Below are 18,581 nucleotides of genomic sequence, written 5' to 3'. Positions count from 1 at the left end.
CGGCCGGCGTCATTACATTTAAGATCCGCCAGTGTAAGTGACTTACAGATGGCGGATCTTAAGTGTATCTATGCGAAAATTATTCTAAGAATCAGTCGCATAGATACACGGGCCAAAAAAGGGAGATACGATGGAGTACTCCATCGTAACTTCTATGAGAATATGGCCCATTGACTCAGATTTCCTTTATTAGAATTCTCTTTAATCCACCATAGCTACTGTGGGTCAAATTGAGCTCTTCAAATGGCCACTATAAAATTGGTAAAATCAAACATTCTATATTTGAAAGGCATTTAAGAAAAGCACTGAAGTTTGAGGCACAGTGGTGTATTAGTGTTGGTCTAGATCAGTGTTTTTCAACTTCTTTCTTTCAGACAAGGCACCCTATAGAATTGTGCATAATCCTGAGGCACACCAATTTGAGGGCTCATTTACACCAAGAGGTGCATCCGAGCGCACGCGCTTTTTTGCATGTTCCCACCAATTTTTTCCATGAGCTGCTCTTTTAGCACTAAAATACATAGTACTGCGGTGCTATGCGTTTTAGCAGACGCAAACATACATGCATTTACTAGATGCATGGAGGTGCCATTAGGAATTACTGGCACCCACGCCTGCAAAAGACAGCACATTTTTGTGCGGTACAAGAAAATATGCAATATCACACCTATTACTGCACTGCACCTAGTGTGAATGGGCACAGTCCAGTGGTCTGTAGGTTGTAATACTCCCCCTCTTAATACAAACCCTCCCAACCTAGGACAACTGCCCCAAACCACCCCCCCCCCCCCCCCAAATCCACCTTTCTAGCACAACTCCCATAACCCACCCAAATCCCCCTCCAGCGCAAACCTCCCCCAAATCACCCTCCCAGCACAACTCCCTAAAATTCTCCCCTCCCTCCCCCTGAATCTGCTCTCAAATCCCCCGCGTAGCACTCCCCCATGCTTTTCCTTTCTGTACATTTTGATCTGAGCAATTATCTGTTAACTGAGGGAGAAAGCACTGTTGAAGTGGTTCTAAGGGCAGAAGGTTTTTATCTTAATGCATATGCATTAAGATAAAAAAAACTTCTGTTTGCAGCAGCCCCCCTAATACTTACCTGAGGCCCATCTCGATCCAGCGATGTACACGAGAGTCTTGGCCAGGGACTTTCCCTCATTGGCTGAGACAGCAACGGGCATAATTGGCTCCCACTGCTGTCAGTCAGTGAGCCAATGAAGAGAGAGAGAGAGGGGGTGGGGCCGAGCATCTGAACAAACACAGATCCTCAGCTCAGGTGCCCCCGTAGCAAGCTGTTAGCTATGGGGGCAGGAGGGAGGGGCCAGGAACGTCAGCGAGTGACTCGAAGAGGAGGATCTGGGCTGCTTTGTGCAAAACCAACTGCACATAGCAGGTAAGAATAACATGTTTGTTATTTAAAAAAATAATAATTTTTTATCGCTTTAACTCCTGTGTACAGAGGAGGAAGAGAGCTCAGCCTTCACCTCCCCCAACCTCTTTGTTTCTCTGTACTCTTCCCGGCCAGTCCTTAGCAACCAATGACATCATTGGTTGGTAGGATGCTGTCGGGCGGCCAGCTAATCTTTGTTTTGCTGGCAAGAGTTCAGAGAGGAGCTGGAGGGAGGTGCGGACACAGCTCTCGGCCTCCTTTTGTACACAGGAGTTAACAGTGCTCTCTTCATTCTATAGCACAGGAGCTAACACAGGTTCGCTGAGATAGGGCTGTTGCTGCGGCACCCCTGAGGACTCCTCACGGCACCCAAGTTGAGAAACACTGGTCTAGATATCTAATGATTATTTCACAGTACTTAAAGTTTGCTGCTGGCTTTAGATGGGGAAGACATCTGCCTGTTTTTGTAGCACTGACAACGTGCACAGACACATTGGCATTAGAGCTGGTTATGATCCCTCTAGCCATTCCCGCTCCTGTCCTTGTGTGTTGAAAGACTTATCTATTTGTAGAGCAAGCATTACCCAAGTTAGCTACTACATTTGTAAAGATCTGAATTTAAGATGCGACTATAACCAAGCAAGCTGAGTGTCCTATCAAGGTGTATGAAGGATTTTTGTAAGAAAATTTTACAGTTTATTTGCCTGTTGAAAGATTTATTTGCTTGAAAATGCAATTTCCTTTAAAAAAATGTGTGCTTACTTGTATGTTAGTGTCCCAAGACTCCTCTGGTTTATCTGTCTACTCATCCCTCCTGGCTTGATGGCTTGTTGGTCCCTTTTGTTCTACACTCCCAAAATCTCAAGGTGCCCCGTGTTGCCTGGGACAGGACAGACTGCCCCCGATTTCTCAGGTATGTAAGGTATAGGATAGCTTTGCATTGACTAAGGTTCTAACAGGAAGTCACAATATTGATTAGCATTGCTAATTTTGAATATTTAGAAAGACCAGATTGCAAGTGGAATGAGTTTCAAGATCTTACATTCAGATGTGAATAAAGTGGAGAAATTGGGGATGAAGGCCTCAAAAATAACTGAAGTTTTAACCTTTCTCTACTCTAGCTATAACTTTGAAAAGGTTCTGCATGAAACTGTATTAACCACTTAAGGACCCATTCACGCCGATATACATCGGCAGAATGGCACGGCTGGGCACAATCTTGTACCTGTACGTGTCTCTTTAAGCCCAGCCGGCGGCGGTGCGCTCATGACCCGGTCCGAAGCTCCGTGACCGCACCCGCAAACCCGATCACCGCCGGTGTCCCGCGATCGGTCACCGGAGCTGAAGAACAGGGAGAGGTAAGTGTGTAAACACACCCTCCCGTTCTTCATTGTGTCAGTGATCGTCTGTTCCCTGATATAGGGAAAGACGATCACTGATGTCACACGTCCAGCCCCGCCCCCTACAGTTAGAAACACATGTGAGGTCACACTTAACCCCTAGTGATTAACTCCTAAACTGCAATTGTCATTTTCACAGTAAACAGTGCATTTTTATAGCACTTTTTGCTGTGAAAATGACAATGGTCCCAAAAATGTGTCAAAATTGTCCGATGTGTCCGCCATAATGTCGCAGTCATGAAAAAAAAAATTGCTGATCGCCGCCATTAGTAGTAATTTTTTTTTACAAAAATGCAATAAAACTATCCCCTATTTTGTAAACGCTATAAATTTTGCGCAAACCAATCGATAAATGCTTTATTGTGATTTTTGTTTATAGCGCAAAAAATAAAAACCGCAGAGGTGATGAAATACCACCAAAAGAAAGTTCTATTTGTGGGGAAAAAAGGACGCCAATTTTGTTTGGGAGCCACGTTGCACGTGCAATTGTCAGTTAACCACTTAAGCCCCGGACCAAAATGCAGGTAAAGGACCAGGCCCCTTTTTGCGATTCGGCACTGCGTCGCTTTAACTGACAATTGCACGGTCGTTCGACGTGGCTCCCAAACAAAATTAGCATCCTTTTTTTCCCCCGACAAATAGAGCTTTCTTTTGGTGGTATTTGATCGCCTCTGCGGTTTTTATTTTTTGTGCTATAAACAAAAATAGAGTGACAATTTTGAAAAAAATGCAATATTTTTTACTTTTTTGCTATAATAAATACCCCCAAAAATATATAAAACATATTTTTTTTCCTCAGTTTAGGCCGATACGTATTCTTCTACATATTTTTGGTAAAAAAAATTGCAATAAGCGTTTATCGGTTGGTTTGCGCAAAAATTATAGCGTTTACAAAATAGGGGATAGTTTTATTGCATTTTTATTAATTTTTTTTTTTTTTTTACTACCAATGGCGGCGATCAGCGTTTTTTTTTTTTTTTTTTTTTTTTTTTTTTGTGACTGCGACGTTATGGCGGACCCTTTGGACAATTTTAACACATTTTTGGGACCATTGTCATTTTCACAGCAAAAAATGCATTTAAATTGCATTGTTTATTGTGGAAATGACAGTTGCAGTTTGGGAGTTAACCACAGGGGACGCTGAAGGGGTTATGTTTCACCTAGTGTGTGTTTACAACTGTAGGGGGGTGTGGCTGTAGGAGTGACATCATCGATTGTGTCTCCCTATAAAGGGGATGACACGATCGATGCAGCCGCCACAGCGCCCTATTCTTCAGTTCCGGGGGACCGATCGTGGGACCCCATCGGCGATCGGGTCCCGGAGCTTCGGACCGGGTCGCGGGTGCGCGCCCGCGACCGGGTAGATGTACAGGACGTGCCGATACGTCCATCTGCCCAGCCGTGCCATTCTGCCGACTTATATGTACAGGCGGCGTTCCTTAAGTGGTTAAAGTGACGCAGTGCCGAATCGCAAAAAGGGGCAAGGTCCTTAACCTGCATAATGGTCCGGTTTTAAGTGGTTAAATGTGTTCTAAAGTCACAGCATACATTAAAATTTTTATTTTGATTTTAGTGGAAGGATAAAAAGTTATACACTATGCCAGTGTGCAGTTTTCTCTTGTGCACTTTATAGACAAGTTTACAATAAATGCATAATCACTTATCATATGTTGGGAGACAGTGGGAGACACGTGCTATTCATTGTAAGTTTGGATTTCTTTGTATGTAGCTATTCATGTTCTGGAATAATTGATCCAGTTGGAGATTAAGAAGCGTACAGTTAATAATCAGGCTGTCTTTTAAATTCAGTCCCGTCCCGCAGAGATTTATCAAATTATCATGTGTTTAGATTAGGTTTGAAAATAATGAAATGAATTGTGCACCTTGGAACCATGGATTATATTTTTATATTATTTTTTATTATAATGAATTGAATGAGCGCTGTTTGTTCAGCCGTAAAAGATTGTTGAATGAGCTCCAGCAGTTGCTACTATTGAGTGAATTTTAGATTAGGACAACACACTTGTTGCGTGAGTAAGTGGCTGGGCACACTCATTGTTCATGGTTTTCAGTGGGTGTACTTAACTCCCTTTATTTTTTCAGGGGTGTATAAGTAATGATTTCTGTAAGTCTTGTTTATTTCTTGTAGTCTGGGGATCATGCTTCTAATTGTATACTAGATGCTATCTGTTGGTCCCATCGGAGCCCTGCTAAGCTATTAGGTGCAGGGATTTTTTTCTATATCTTTAGAGCAATTTATAATAAAGACTGTATTTTACTTTGTGTTGTGCTCTGTGGCCATGCATTTTATTGTAGTTTAATTATTCTTATTTTTCTTTAGAGTTGCACTAATTGGCCAATTATGTATGTTTGTTTTTTTTATAATAAAAAAGCTGTGGGTTTAGCTCCTGCAGCACAATTATTATTTTGTGTTTAGTTATTATCATGTTCTAAAGATGCATAAAAAAAACCTCCTTTACCTGTCCCAGAAGTAAATGTAATTTTAAACTTCCTAATTTAAAAAAATTAAAATGTAGACTAAGTTTAATGTGTGAATCTCTAGGTATTTAAAGTTGATGTAAAGCAACTCTCATTTCCAATGTACTTCCATAGTGGTTATGTATAAGGATATACATGTCTCCTGCATGTATCCTTACCTGTCAAAATTCTCCCCCTTTGTCTGTTCTGAGCCTCGAAAAACTGTGAATTCTGTGGGTGGGTCTGTTGATTGGCGGTCGGTGGGCAAAGCCGTGATGTCACTAGACTCCCGTCCACCTCTACACTCCCCTTGTGCGGGCAGCGGCGCGAGGACAAACATTGCGCTTGTTATACTAGAGGTGCGCGCACAGGGGACACAGCAAGTTCTGGGCAGAAGCAGAGCACGCTCACGGCCCCCTTGTGACTCCTGCGCATGTGTCACACAGGCTGTAGTGGGGAGGAGTATAGTTGGCACAGCTCTGAGACGCTAAGAGAGGGAAAATGTGAAGCTCTGTATGCTCCTGCAGGCAATTACCTGTCACTCACAGCAAGGGGGAATAAACAGACACCTATTTCTCTGTGTGTGTGTGTGTGTGTCTTTATGTTTTTTCCTTAAAAAAAAAGAAAAAAAAGAGGATTGCTCAGAGCTGGATTAACTCTTTGTGGCAAGACTGGGCACAGATGACATGACCTTCTATACCAGGGATATGCAATTAGCGGCCCTCCAGCTGTTGCAAAACTACAAGTCCCATCATGCCTCTGGGTGTCATGCTTGTGGCTATCAGAGTCTTGCTATGCCTCATGGGACTTGTAGTTCTGCAACAACTGGAGGTCTGCTAATTACATATCCCTGTTCTATACTCTACAAGGCAAAGGTGTTAATAAAAAATTCAAAAAAACTTGGGTTTACATCCACTTTAATAGAAGCTGTTTACGGTTCACTGGTCTTTTACACACAAATATGTCAATATACATCTTTCACCCAATGTTTTCCAGTTGGAAAAATGTGTAAGTCTTGGGTGGAAGTTCTTTGAAAACATTTATAAATGGAACACAATGTTACAAAATATTGCAATCAGTTTGCCTAAGGCTGGCCATACATTATGCAATTTTCTTGTACAATTTTCCATTTAGATTTACCAAAACCATATAATATGAGGTCAAACTTAAAGGCTTTTAATTTGTATGCAATCCGGTTGGACCTTGCACTACATACAGTAACTCACAAGTGAGTACACCCCTCACATTTTTGTAAATATTTTATTATATCTTTTCATGTGACAATATTCATACTGGTCACTGAAAGTTAAACATGGAACCTTATGGCAAAGAACTCTGAGGATCTGAAAAAAAGAATTGTTGCTCTACATAAAGATGGCCTAGGCCAGTGATGGTGAACCTTGGCACCCCAGCCGTTTTTGGAACTAAATTTCCCATGATGCTCATGCACTCTGCAGTGTAGTTGAGCATCATGGGAAATGTAGTTCCAAAACATCTTTGGTGCCAAGGTTCACCATCACTGGCCTAGGCTATAAGAAGATTGCCAAGACCCTGAAACTGAGCTGCAGCACGGTGGCCAAGATCATACAGCGGTTTAATAGGACAGGTTCCACTCAGAACAGGCCTCGCCATGGTCCTCAAACGGAAGGTGGAGGAGCGCAAGGTCTCTAACATTCATCAGCTCTGTGATGTTGTCATGGAGGAGTGGAAGAGGACTCAAGTGGCAACCTGTGACGCTCTGGTGAACTCCAAGCCCAAGAGGGTTAAGGCAGTGCTGGAAAATAATGGGGGCCACACAAAATATTGACACCTTGGGCCCAATTTGGACATTTTCACTTAGGGGTGTACTCCCTTTTGTTGCCAGCAGTTTAGACCTTAATTACTGTGTGTTGAGTTATCTTGAGGGGACAGCAAATTTACAATGTTATCCAAGCTGTACACTCACTACTTTACATTGTAGCAAAGTGTCATTTGAAAAAGATATAATAAAATATTTACAAAAATGTGAGGGGTGTACTCACTTTTGTGAGATAACTGTAGTTGAAGGTAATGTATGGCTAGTCTAAGCTATGTAAGAACAGAATGGTAGAGGACACAAAAACAAATCTAGGATAAGAGAAGCAAGGAGTTCCTTAAGAAGGTTACAAAGGTTCATGGGAATTGTGAACTTGGCTTTCATTTTCCTGTTTACATGAGATTTCTGTCACTTTAATGTATCCCAGCATCAAGTGGCCTGTGTTCTTACAAGCACCAGATTGCTTTGTATATCTGTTCATGGAGGTCTTCTCTTAAAACCATAATTATAGTATTGTAAAAAGGGGAAAAAAAGTACACTCACCAGCCACTGTATTAGGTACACACCTGTTCAATTACAAATGTATGTGAAAATCTTGCGCTAATTAGTGTAGACTGCTGCACTTTTATCACTCCTTACAAGGAGATAATGGAAAAAAATATATAAAAGGTTGCACTGTCTCATAAACAAAGAGAAAACTCTTATCAAAAAATATAACAAGCATAGTGTATGAACTAGTGATAGCTGATAAATAAAAGAGTTCAATAATCCACCATTCCCAGTGATAATAAAGTATAACAATCCAAACGAAAATGGCCTCTTACCAACTTCCGATCATCTCTAAATCTTTAGAGATCATCTAACTAGGGCCGAAACAACTAATCGATTATAAAATTAATCGATTACAATTTTCATAATAGATTAATCGGCCAGTAACATGATGGGGTTAAAAAAAAAAAAAAAATTAACCCTTTATAGTACAAAAGAGCAAATCGCTACTGTAAATATTGCTTTCACTGTCCCACAGTAAAAAAAATTAACCCCTTACAGTAGCGATTATTTGCTCTTTTTTTTTTAACCCCATTATGTTACTAAACATCTCAGGCCTGGGTCACACCTCTGTTTTTTGGTGCTTTTTGCAGAAACACACTACAGATCATTTACATGTTTTCCTATGGGACACGTTCACATCCATGATTTTTTTCAGCTGCTGCTTATTTGGAAAGGGCAAGGACTTTTTAGCGCAAAACGGTGCTATTTTTATTTTTTGGTTCAATATACTTCAGGGAGAAGCTGCAGAAAAGCATGGAATGTGTTTTGGTTGATACACTGTGTTTGCTAGATTTTTTGATAAGCGTTTTTTCTTTGTTTGAGACAGCGCAACCTTTTACACCTGTTCAATTGCTTGGTAACACTAATTGCTATACAGCCAATCACATGGCAGCAACTCAATGCATTTAGGCATCTAGATGTGGTGAAGAGGACTTGCTGAAGTTCAAACCAAACATCAGAATGGGGAAGAAAGGGGATTTTAGGGACTTTGAACATGGTTGATGCCAGATGGGCTGGTCGAAATATTTCAAAAACTGCTGATCTGGGATTTTCATTGCCAAGCATCTGTTATTTTAGAGGCAAATGAATCAAGCTTTCTCTAAATTGGAGCAATGTGTGAACATTCCCAGAAAAGATGGAGAAATGTACCCAGTGCTTTGCTTCCTCTAAAACACAATGAGAAACAGTGGGGAAAAATGGCATGGATTTTAACTGGGGTTTGATGCCATCTTTTTGAAGTTTCAGAGCTGTTTCTCTAATGTTAAAGCGGAGTTCCACCCAGAAATGGAACTTCCACTTTTAAAGGGGTTGTAAAGGTAAAAAAAATTCCCTACATAGCTTCCTTTATCTTTGTGCAGTCCTCCCTCACTTACCTCATCTTTTGATTTTGCTTTTAAATGTCCTTATTTCTTCTGAGAAATCCTCACTTCCTGTTCTTCTGTCTGTAACTCACCACCGTAATGCGAGGCTTTCTCCCTGGTGTGGAGAAAGCCTCTTGAGGGGGAAGGGGGCGAGCAGGAGTGTCAGGACGCCTACTAACACACCGCTCCTTTCTCTATTGGCAAAGTAGATGGCATCCTGACACTCCTGCTCGCCCCCTCCCCCCTCAAGAGGCTTTCTCCACACCAGGGAGAAAGCCTCGCATTACTGTGTGGAGTTAGACAGAAGAACAAGAAGTGAGGATTTCTCAGAAGAAATAAGGACATTTTAAAGCAAAATCGAAGGATGAGGTAAGTGAAGGGAGGACTGCACTAAGGTAAAGGAAGCTATTTAGGGAATTTTTATTTACCTTTACAACCCCTTTAAGTGTTAGTGACCCCCTGACATGCCACATTTGGCATGTAATTTTTTGGGGGGGAGGAGCGGGTACCCTGTTTTTACAGGCTCCCACTTCCTCCCCTGGCGCCGGAAGGAAGATCACCTGCACAAACTATCACAATGACTTTTTCACAAATTCTTTATCGCTAAAGATTTGAACAAAGCTGCATTTGCTTATGTGAGCATCTGAAGCTTGCGCAGTGAACTCCAATGTCATCCAGATTATCTGACTTGACAGCGGGAGACTACCCGCCTATAGAATACACTGATAAGTTATTATCTGTTGTAGCTGAAAAGGTGCTGATCGAGTGGGAATTTTCCAACTGGGACCGTATCGATGTCCCCATTTTTATGAACATGCCTTATTGGCACCCTTGTCTCTTCATGACAATTTTCTTTGGTTATGCTGGCAGACTCCTTTTGGCATAGCCAGTGCCTGGTTTTCTCCACCTAAGGTCGCTGAAATGTGGAGAGGATAGCTCCACTACCCTACACCCCCCATTCTGCACAGATATCCTTGGTCTACAACACTTAGATTCTGCCCTGGGTTTTGATATGCCCTTCCTTCCCATATTGGGATCAAGAATTGCTCAGTTGCTTGTTTTACAAGCTGAAAAATCATTCTGTTATTCCATCCTCCGGTCTTTGGTATCAATCAACTCCATTCACTGACTTAGTACTGGTAAAGGTTGCATTGTCCCTATTCCCAGTACTTACCTTATGCATTTTGTCCCCTCTACTTGCTTTCTTTATACGATTCAGTTATATGATTGCTCCACTGACTCTTTGAGATCTCCCAACATTTCAATTTCCCTGACTAATAACCAGTTATTCAAGTTCCAACTTCTAGATTGGGTGCCCCTCTCCTGGGAGGCATGAAGATTGCTCCCCTTGTACTCTGCAGTCTTTCAGGTGAGGTTGTTCTCACCTAGTGTGAGGATAGGTTCTATCCTGCTAGTCCTCCTTTTGGAATCATCAAACTGCTTGGTACCCTGTAGGTCTTGGTTAGGCTGGGTATATTCTCTTCCTAACACCTTGCAGAAAGTTGCTCTTTGTCGCTTGTTGCAAATTTTTGTTTCTCTGGGGCCTTCCTTAGGTGCTCTTTTCCATGCAGTGTGCACAAAGGGGTTAGCCCCTTAAATAGGCCTTGATTAGAATGGAACGTTCTCATCTCCATTGTCCCTGGCAGCCGTGGTTCTGCCCCATGTTTTCCTCTTTCTTATGCTACATCCTTCTTGCTTTACTGGGGGTCTTCCAATTGCCTTCTGTGGGAATGTCGTTCTCTCTCCCCATATCCTGTCTTTAAGGCGTAATGAAACTTTCCTGCATGGAACAGGACTGTCCCTTTTTTATGGCGGTCTTACACATCTTCCCCTGGAAACGGCTCCATTTTATGTTGTTACAGTGCGGTCCCTCAATGGGATTCCTCCATCTGCCTGGGTGGTTAAGATGCCTTTCTTTCTAGGCTTCTGCCCTCAGGGAAAGATGTTCCTCCATCCCTACCTGAGCTAATTTTCCCAAAGATGTTGGGGTTCTTTGACTTTTTATAGCATATAGCATCTGTCCTTTTCACAAGTTGCAGGGCCACCACCTATTTTTCTGGTCACGTTCTCAAAATGGTCTTTTTGATGGCTATTCGAGCCTCTTCTAGTCCTGCTGTTAACTGTCTGTTTGGGTTTGTTGACCCTCCCCTGTGGGTCTGTTGCCATTGTTTTGGCTGTTTTGTTTCCCACCCCTTGATTTATTGTGGACATTATATGGTCTAAGAACCAATTCCCGTGTTCTGCACAGTTTAAAGCAGTTGTAAACTGCTGGACAGGTTGTTTTTTTTTTTTTTTTTACCCTGCAAGGTAATGTCATAATGTGCTAGTATGCATCACATACTAGCGCATTATGTTAAACTTCCCTTAAGACGAAGCTCTTCCAGCGCAGTGATGTCCAGAGCTGCAGGCGCTCCCATTTTTATCTGTCTTGCTTCCGGGTTCGCGGACTCTCTGACTGTCTGAAGCTGCTATGACGTCACTTCCGCTGGTTACGGCACAGGGCTCCGAAGGAACCACACAGGTTGCCGTTCCTTCAGAGCGCATGCACCAGTGATGTCACTGTAACTATGTGAAGTTTTTATAATTTTCTTCTCACAAATAGAGCTTTCTTTTGGTGGTATTTAATCGCTGCAGGTTTGTTTATGTTTAACTTAAAAAAAATAAACATTTGAACAAAATTTTTTTTTTTTTATTATTAGTTTGTCAGTAAATTTTGTAAATAAGTAATTTTTCTCCTTCACTGATGTGTACTGATGAGGCGGCACTGATGGGCTGCACTGATGAGGTGACACTTATGGGCACTGATTAGGTGGCACTAATATCCCGAGGCGTTTTGTTACAAGTCTGCCTCCGAATTTTGATGTACCTGTAAATTCCGTATCTTGGAGTACAGTGCAGGCCACAGGTCCCTTCCCTTTTACCTCTGTAATCTCCTTACTGCATGCTAAAAAACATACAGAGCCTGGATGGAGAATGGATGGGGTTATATGGGAACACTGGGAGGCAGCTCCCAGCAAACATGTTGCCAGTGTCCAACCACACTGGTAGCTGAATATAACCCATGGTCTAAGAATCCCTTCCTGTGTCCTGTACTGTACTTCAAGATATGGGAACTTACAGGTATTGTATGTTAAATTCATATTTTTTGGGCAAGAAGCAGTTGTCGCAAGTAGGTACAAACAATCCAGCTTTTTGGTGCAAATGTATTTGCATTTTTATATGTTGGACTTTCTTCTATTCTTTTAGATCTACATAGGACTGCAACTAACGATTATTTTCATAATCGATTAGTTGGCCGATTATTGTTTTGAATAATCGGTTAATTACCTTTTAAAGTGTGGTGTATAATTTTAGTTAATATGTAAAGTTTAAATATCTCTATAAAGTGGTAAATAAAAATAACCAACTATATGGTTAGGGAGCAAAATCTCGAATCCACTCTGAGCATAACAGACAGAAGAGAAATGTACTGTATATACTATTTGAGGAGATATACTGTATATACCATTAGAGGGCGAATCTGGTAAATAGACTCAGAGATAAAAAAAAAATGAGTTAAAGAAAAAAAAAGTTAGACTGTTGCAAATTTTCAAACAGAACCATAATATATTATATGCTGGCCATACAACAATAGAAAAAAAGGTGGATACCCTGCGCTGCCAATTTAAAGTGAATGGTAGCTGCTAACACGGCTCATTCGAGAAAAGCAGAAGAAACAAAAAATTATAAATGTGTAGCGCTTGAAATTACTAACAGTAACAGAAGTCAAATACCATAAAATATAAAAAATATATGACACACATACCAACAATGAATAAAATGTGCATAAACACATAGGAGTCCCTCTGCTAGGAGGAACAAGGAATGTGCCAACTGTCACGTGATGCAAGGTGATCTGTTGCACCTCTAAGTTGATGACCAAAACACAAAACTGTAGTGACAAAGTTGTTAGGTAAAAAAGTTCATAAACATCCGAAAGTCAATCAAGTGAATGGGTACAAATGCGTGACTTCTTCAGTGTGATAATCCCACCACCGAAACAAATGCAGGCTTACCGGGACTCATTGATTTGCGATGACGTATGCCACCGAAAATCAAACAAAGCTTTGAATGACAGATGTCATGGACGATCCTTGGCAGGAGTCATGTGCTTAGCCAGTCAGCGTATCTTTCAATGGGGTGAATATATAGAAACAAGCTGGAAACTGTACTTGCAATAGAATCCCCAAACTGGTTTGCTCAGTGTATCAATGGCCATATAGCGTAATTCCGTTTGAGAAATTAAAATTATGTTTTTATTTGCAGCTGTCAAACTTACATTTAGCTGGAGTTAAAAAGAGCTCTTGTATACAAATGGGGTGGCAGTGGAGTCCTCCCGACGTGTTTCGTGTTCAAAGCACATCGTCTGGGGTGTCTCTCCACTGTAGCCCCTCCAATTTATGTACAATCATGTCCAATCGGCCTATCCAAGATGGCGCCACAGCTTGCACTCCAAGCCTCAATGTGAAAACATGAATCTCATAATAAAAACAGGAAGTGAGGAACACTTTGTGACAATGACTGTTGTGTGCTTAAAAACAACAGTCACTATAGATAAGGGCATAAATCGTAAATGCATAGGCCGGTATATAGATTTTTATCTCCAACCCCTGGTTAAACAGACTTCTTCATACATCAAGGATACAGGTGATACCATCCGCCTCCTAGAGGGTTTAGAGGTGCGGGAAGGTTGCATCATGGTCACGGCAGATGTGGCCTCCCTGTACACCTGTATTCCTCACCATCTAGGCATAGAAGCTGTAGAGCATTTTTTAAGGGGTGAACAGTCTCTCGCTTCATTTCAAAGTGACTATTTTAATTGAACTTTTGGAATTTGCTACTAAACCTAGCTATTTCTGGTTTCACCAACGTTACTTTCTACAATTTAGGGGCGTAGCCATGGGTGCCAAATTCGCACCGAGCCTGGCGAATCTTTTCATGGCTAAGTGGGAGGAGGATGTCGTCTATGCCCAGACAGTCCCGTCCTTGGGCATATGGGCTAGATATATAGACATCCTCCTCCTATGGAATGGCAGCCCTGAATCATTAAAGATATTTTTAAATAAAGATATTTTTTGATTCCTTGAACGTCAACGACAGGGGTATTTCCCTAACATACGAGTTTAGTTACACTAAGATTCACTTTTTAGATTTGGAGATAACCATAGTGGATGGGAAGTTCATTTCCAAACCTACTTCAAACCGACTGACCGTAACGGATATATCCCTAAAGGAAGTTGCCATCATCCATCTTGGCTCCGTTCGGTCCCGCGTAGTCAATTCCTTAGACTGCGTTGGAATTGTACGGATGATAATAATAAACACTGGAACATTCTGAGAGGGGACAAGGTATTGGGTTCTATGTTGCCAGAACAGGCAGAGCAAAATTGCCCCAAACAGAATTAACCCTCCCGTTAAAAGCTCTTTTTTCACAATTTAGTTGGCTTTTACCCCTGCAGGAAATGCAAAGTATGTCAACACAATGCTTTGGCAACACGAAAAATTTCGGAATTCTCATCTACGGTCACCAAGAAGCAGTACACCATAAAAACATTTTGTACTTGTGCGACCAAGTATATCGTATACTTATTAACGTGTCCCTGCGGTATGCAATATGTCGGTCGCACCATCCGCACTTTTTCAATCAGAGTTAGCAAACATATTGCACTTATAATAGGCGGGGACACCAAACATCCTGTTCCCCGACACTACAGACAGCACCATCACAGAAATCCAAAGGGTACACAGTTTACTGTTATTGATAAATATACCCCTCCGTGGAGAGGCGGAGCCATGATTCCAGGGGTCCCTCGTTTAGAGACTTTCTGGATATATTAACTCCAGACTTATACCCCATTAGGAATGAATGTCGAATGGGACATATACTCCTTCATCAACATGTCATAATTATTGTCATCTTTAAATTGCATATTCTGGGTCTTTAGAATTCTACACAGAAGTTGCACTGTGTGTATACCGCAACATGCAGTTTTTTCTTGTTTTGTATTATACAATTCTGAGCATTCTTCTTACGGTTATTATACGTTATTGTACGTGGAGATCTGGCTCACAAGAGACATGAGGCGGTGTTTCTTGTTTTTTAATTGACAGATGAAATGCACTACATTTTTTATATATTGTCATTTTTAACATACTGTACTTTTTAATTTATTTTTCATTTTTCACAGTCCACTATATCTGCATTCATGTGCCTACTAACTCATTATGATGAGATATGTGGGACACACTATATGCTCATGTCTGTAGCTGTATTTTAACATAACAAATATATTCAATATATTGTTTAATTTTTCCTTTAACAGGTCGATTTTTGTTCCAAATTTGAGCTGGTTGGAAAAAATATTTTTTTTCCCCCCTTTTTTGGATTGGGCATCATAATCCCTTTTTTATTTGATATACACACAACAGTTCCGGGATGCACATGGCTTCACGACAGGCTTGGTCGGTGCTGTTTACCAATAGGTGAAACGTCCGTTCACCCGTTTGGAACGCATTTGCGGTCCACAGAGATGTGGATTCTTTTGCATGGGAGCCGTTTCGACCAACCAGGATTTAACTTCCTATAACAGGTGCCGATCCGACCAATCACCATTGCACGTTTTCAAAACGAGGCATGGTCCGCGCCCATGCGCTCTGGCGGTTTAGCTATTCACATGTTGTTACCATAAGGAACGCCTCTTATCTATCCACAGTGAGGCTTAGTTAGCTTGCATGCGCGGTATGACATCCATCGGCCTGTTTGGTTTATAGACATGTTCTGGAACCAGAAACGATCTATTCATATTTGTTCAGGTTTCCAGACAGTTTTTTCATTTACGATTTATGCCCTTATCCATAGTGACTGTTGTGTGCTCAAAAACAACAGTCATTGTCACAAAGTGTTCCTCCCTTCCTGTTTTTATTATGAGATTCATGTTTTCACATTGAGGCTTGGAGTGCAAGCTGTGGCGCCATCTTGGATAGGCGGAAGTGCTGTTTCTCACTGCTGATTGCTGAGGGTGAGTCAGATCTCCACTGATTGGACATGATTGTAATGATTGTACATAAATTGGAGGGGGCTACAGTGGAGAGACACCCCAGACGATGTGCTTTGACCACGAAACGCGTCAGAAGGACTCCACTGCCGCCCCACAGAGCTCTTTTTTAACTCCAGCTAAATGTAAGTTTGACAGCTGCGAATAAAAACATAATTTTAATTTCTCAAACGGAATTACGCTATATGGCCACTCTTCTCTCTTTTCTGTATATACCATTGATACACTGAGCAAACCAGTTTGGGGATTCTATTGCAAGTACAGTTTCCAGCTTGTTCCTATATATTCACCCCATTGAAAGATACGCTGACTGGCTAAGCGCATGACTCCTGCCAAGGATCGTCCATGACATCTGTCATTCAAAGCTTTGTTTGATTTTCAGTGGCATACGTCACCGCAAATCAACGAGTTCCGGTAAGCCTGCATTTTTTTCGGTGGTGGGATTATCACACTGAAGAAGTCACGCATTTGTACCCATTCACTCATTCACTTGATTGACTTTCAGATGTTTACGAACTTTTTTACCTAACAACAACTTTGTCACTACAGTTTTGTGTTTTGGTCATCAACTTAGAGGTGCAACAAAACACCTTGCATCACGTACCAGTTGGCACATTCCTTGTTCCGCCTAGCAGAGGGACTCCTATGTGTTTATGCACATTTTATTCATTGTTGGTATGTTTGTCATATTTTTTATATTTTATGGTATTTGACTTCTGTGAGGCCCCGTACACACGACCGAGTTTCTCGGCAGAATTCAGCCAGAAACTCGATCGGAGCTGGATTCTGCCGAGAAACTCGGTCGTGTGTACACTTTTCAGCGAGGAAGCATGTTCTCTATTTCCTCGGTGTTCAATGAGGAAAGTCGGCCCGCCGAGATCCTCGGCGGCTTCAACATTGTACTCGACGAGGAACTTGATGTGTTTGGCACGTCGAGTTCCTCGGACGTTTGTACGGGGCCTCACTGTTAGTCATTTCAAGCGCTACACATTTATAATTTATAATTTTTTGGCCATACAACAATGCCTTCCTTCAAAAACAATTAATTTTAAGAACGTTTGTTCGATTTTCTAATCGTTAGTGGGGTCAAATCGACGTTCTTTTTTAACCACAGTGATGGGAAAATTTATAAATAGAAAACTTCTTGGTGAAAGGAATTTTCAGACCGTGTATGGGGTTTTCGTTCAGAAATCGCATTCATTTTAAAACTGAATGTTAAAAGCAAGAGAAAATTCCAAACATTCTTTCATTCAGCAAATGTACAAAGATTTTTTGTATTAATTTTAAGAATAGCAATTATTTGCTCTTTTTGTACTATAAAGGGCTATTTTTTGTTTTTTTAACCCCATTATGTTGCTGGCCGATTAATCGATTAATTTCAAAATCGATTACCATTTTCATAATCGATTAGTTGTCGATTAATCGATTAGTTGTTTCGGCCCTAATCTACTATTAATTCTACAGCTTGTTTTTTAAAAGCGTTGCTATATAGGCACTATTATATATGCGTTCATAAAAAAAACAGCTGTAGAATTTTGCTGCTTCTTCTGTGTATGACAGCGGCAAAGATTTACTGGATGCTCCTTTTGCTAAGCCTACCAAAAAAAAAAAAAGAAAAGAAAATGCACACGATGGGTCTTGTTTATATAAACTAAAGAAGGAAAGAAAATGGCTAGATTTCCTTATGAACACAGTCAGTGTTGATGGGGGAATCCCTCCCACTGTGCTATTGTGTTCTGCTGGCAGAGAGTGTGGGGAGCCTTCCTCGCCAGCAGAATAAAATGATCACTGCTGGCAATGATCCCACTGAAAAAAAATCAGACAGGCTGGTGGTACTGAACTTGATCACTAGATCGACTTTAGTACAACCAGCTTTTCCCATTGGTGGTACGAAATTCTGTCTATGGCTGGCTTTAATCTAACATGCTTGTGGTTTTGTAGAAGATAAACTAGCCAAATGCTAGTACTGTAAATGTATATGTTTTTTGCACATGCACAGCTTTTCTCTGTAATGAAGCAACTAACACTTATCAATATACTTATAGATATACTTTGCAAAGATTGGGTGCTGTCTTCCTGCCTCCAGATGGACAATCCAGTCATCTCAGTAAAGCTGTTCTCTCTGCGGTGAGATGCAAAATTTTCATGGTTTACTGATTGCCTATTTTTTTTCTTTAGGGTGTGCTACAGTGAGCCAAATTGTATCAGCCCCAACATATACAGTATTTTAATGTTCTATACAATATGCTTGCATCTATCCTGCCTCCTATTTTCTTTCCAATTGGGTTTTTGATTCACTCTTTATATTATTTATGTCTCTATATCCTCTCTCCCTGAAATTAGTGTTAAAGCTGAACTTAGCATCTCTCTCTCTCTCTCTCTCTCTCTCTCTCTCTCTCTCTCTCTCTCTCTCTCTCTCTCTCTCTCTCTCTCATCATGTGACAAGGGAGTGGGCAGGGCTAAGCCTCACAGGCTTGGGATCGAGCCTGCAGATGTGCCACACTACTA

General features: G+C 41.2%; 1 protein-coding gene across 2 annotated transcripts in view; it reads left to right on the top strand.

The window, feature by feature from the left end:
* Positions 1–18,581, top strand: part of GPAT2 (glycerol-3-phosphate acyltransferase 2, mitochondrial) — a 100,767-nt gene that overhangs the window by 22,401 nt on the left and 59,785 nt on the right. For both annotated transcript variants that reach the window (XM_040345925.1, XM_040345926.1), the window contains 2 exons: positions 2,167–2,306; positions 18,119–18,200. In XM_040345925.1, the coding sequence (XP_040201859.1) occupies positions 2,167–2,306; positions 18,119–18,200 (222 nt within the window). The remainder of the gene's footprint in view (positions 1–2,166; positions 2,307–18,118; positions 18,201–18,581) is intronic.

This window comes from Rana temporaria, chromosome 3 (assembly GCF_905171775.1).
Source record: "Rana temporaria chromosome 3, aRanTem1.1, whole genome shotgun sequence".
Taxonomy (NCBI): Eukaryota; Metazoa; Chordata; class Amphibia; order Anura; family Ranidae; genus Rana; species Rana temporaria.
This window is presented reverse-complemented; position numbering and strand designations above follow the sequence as displayed.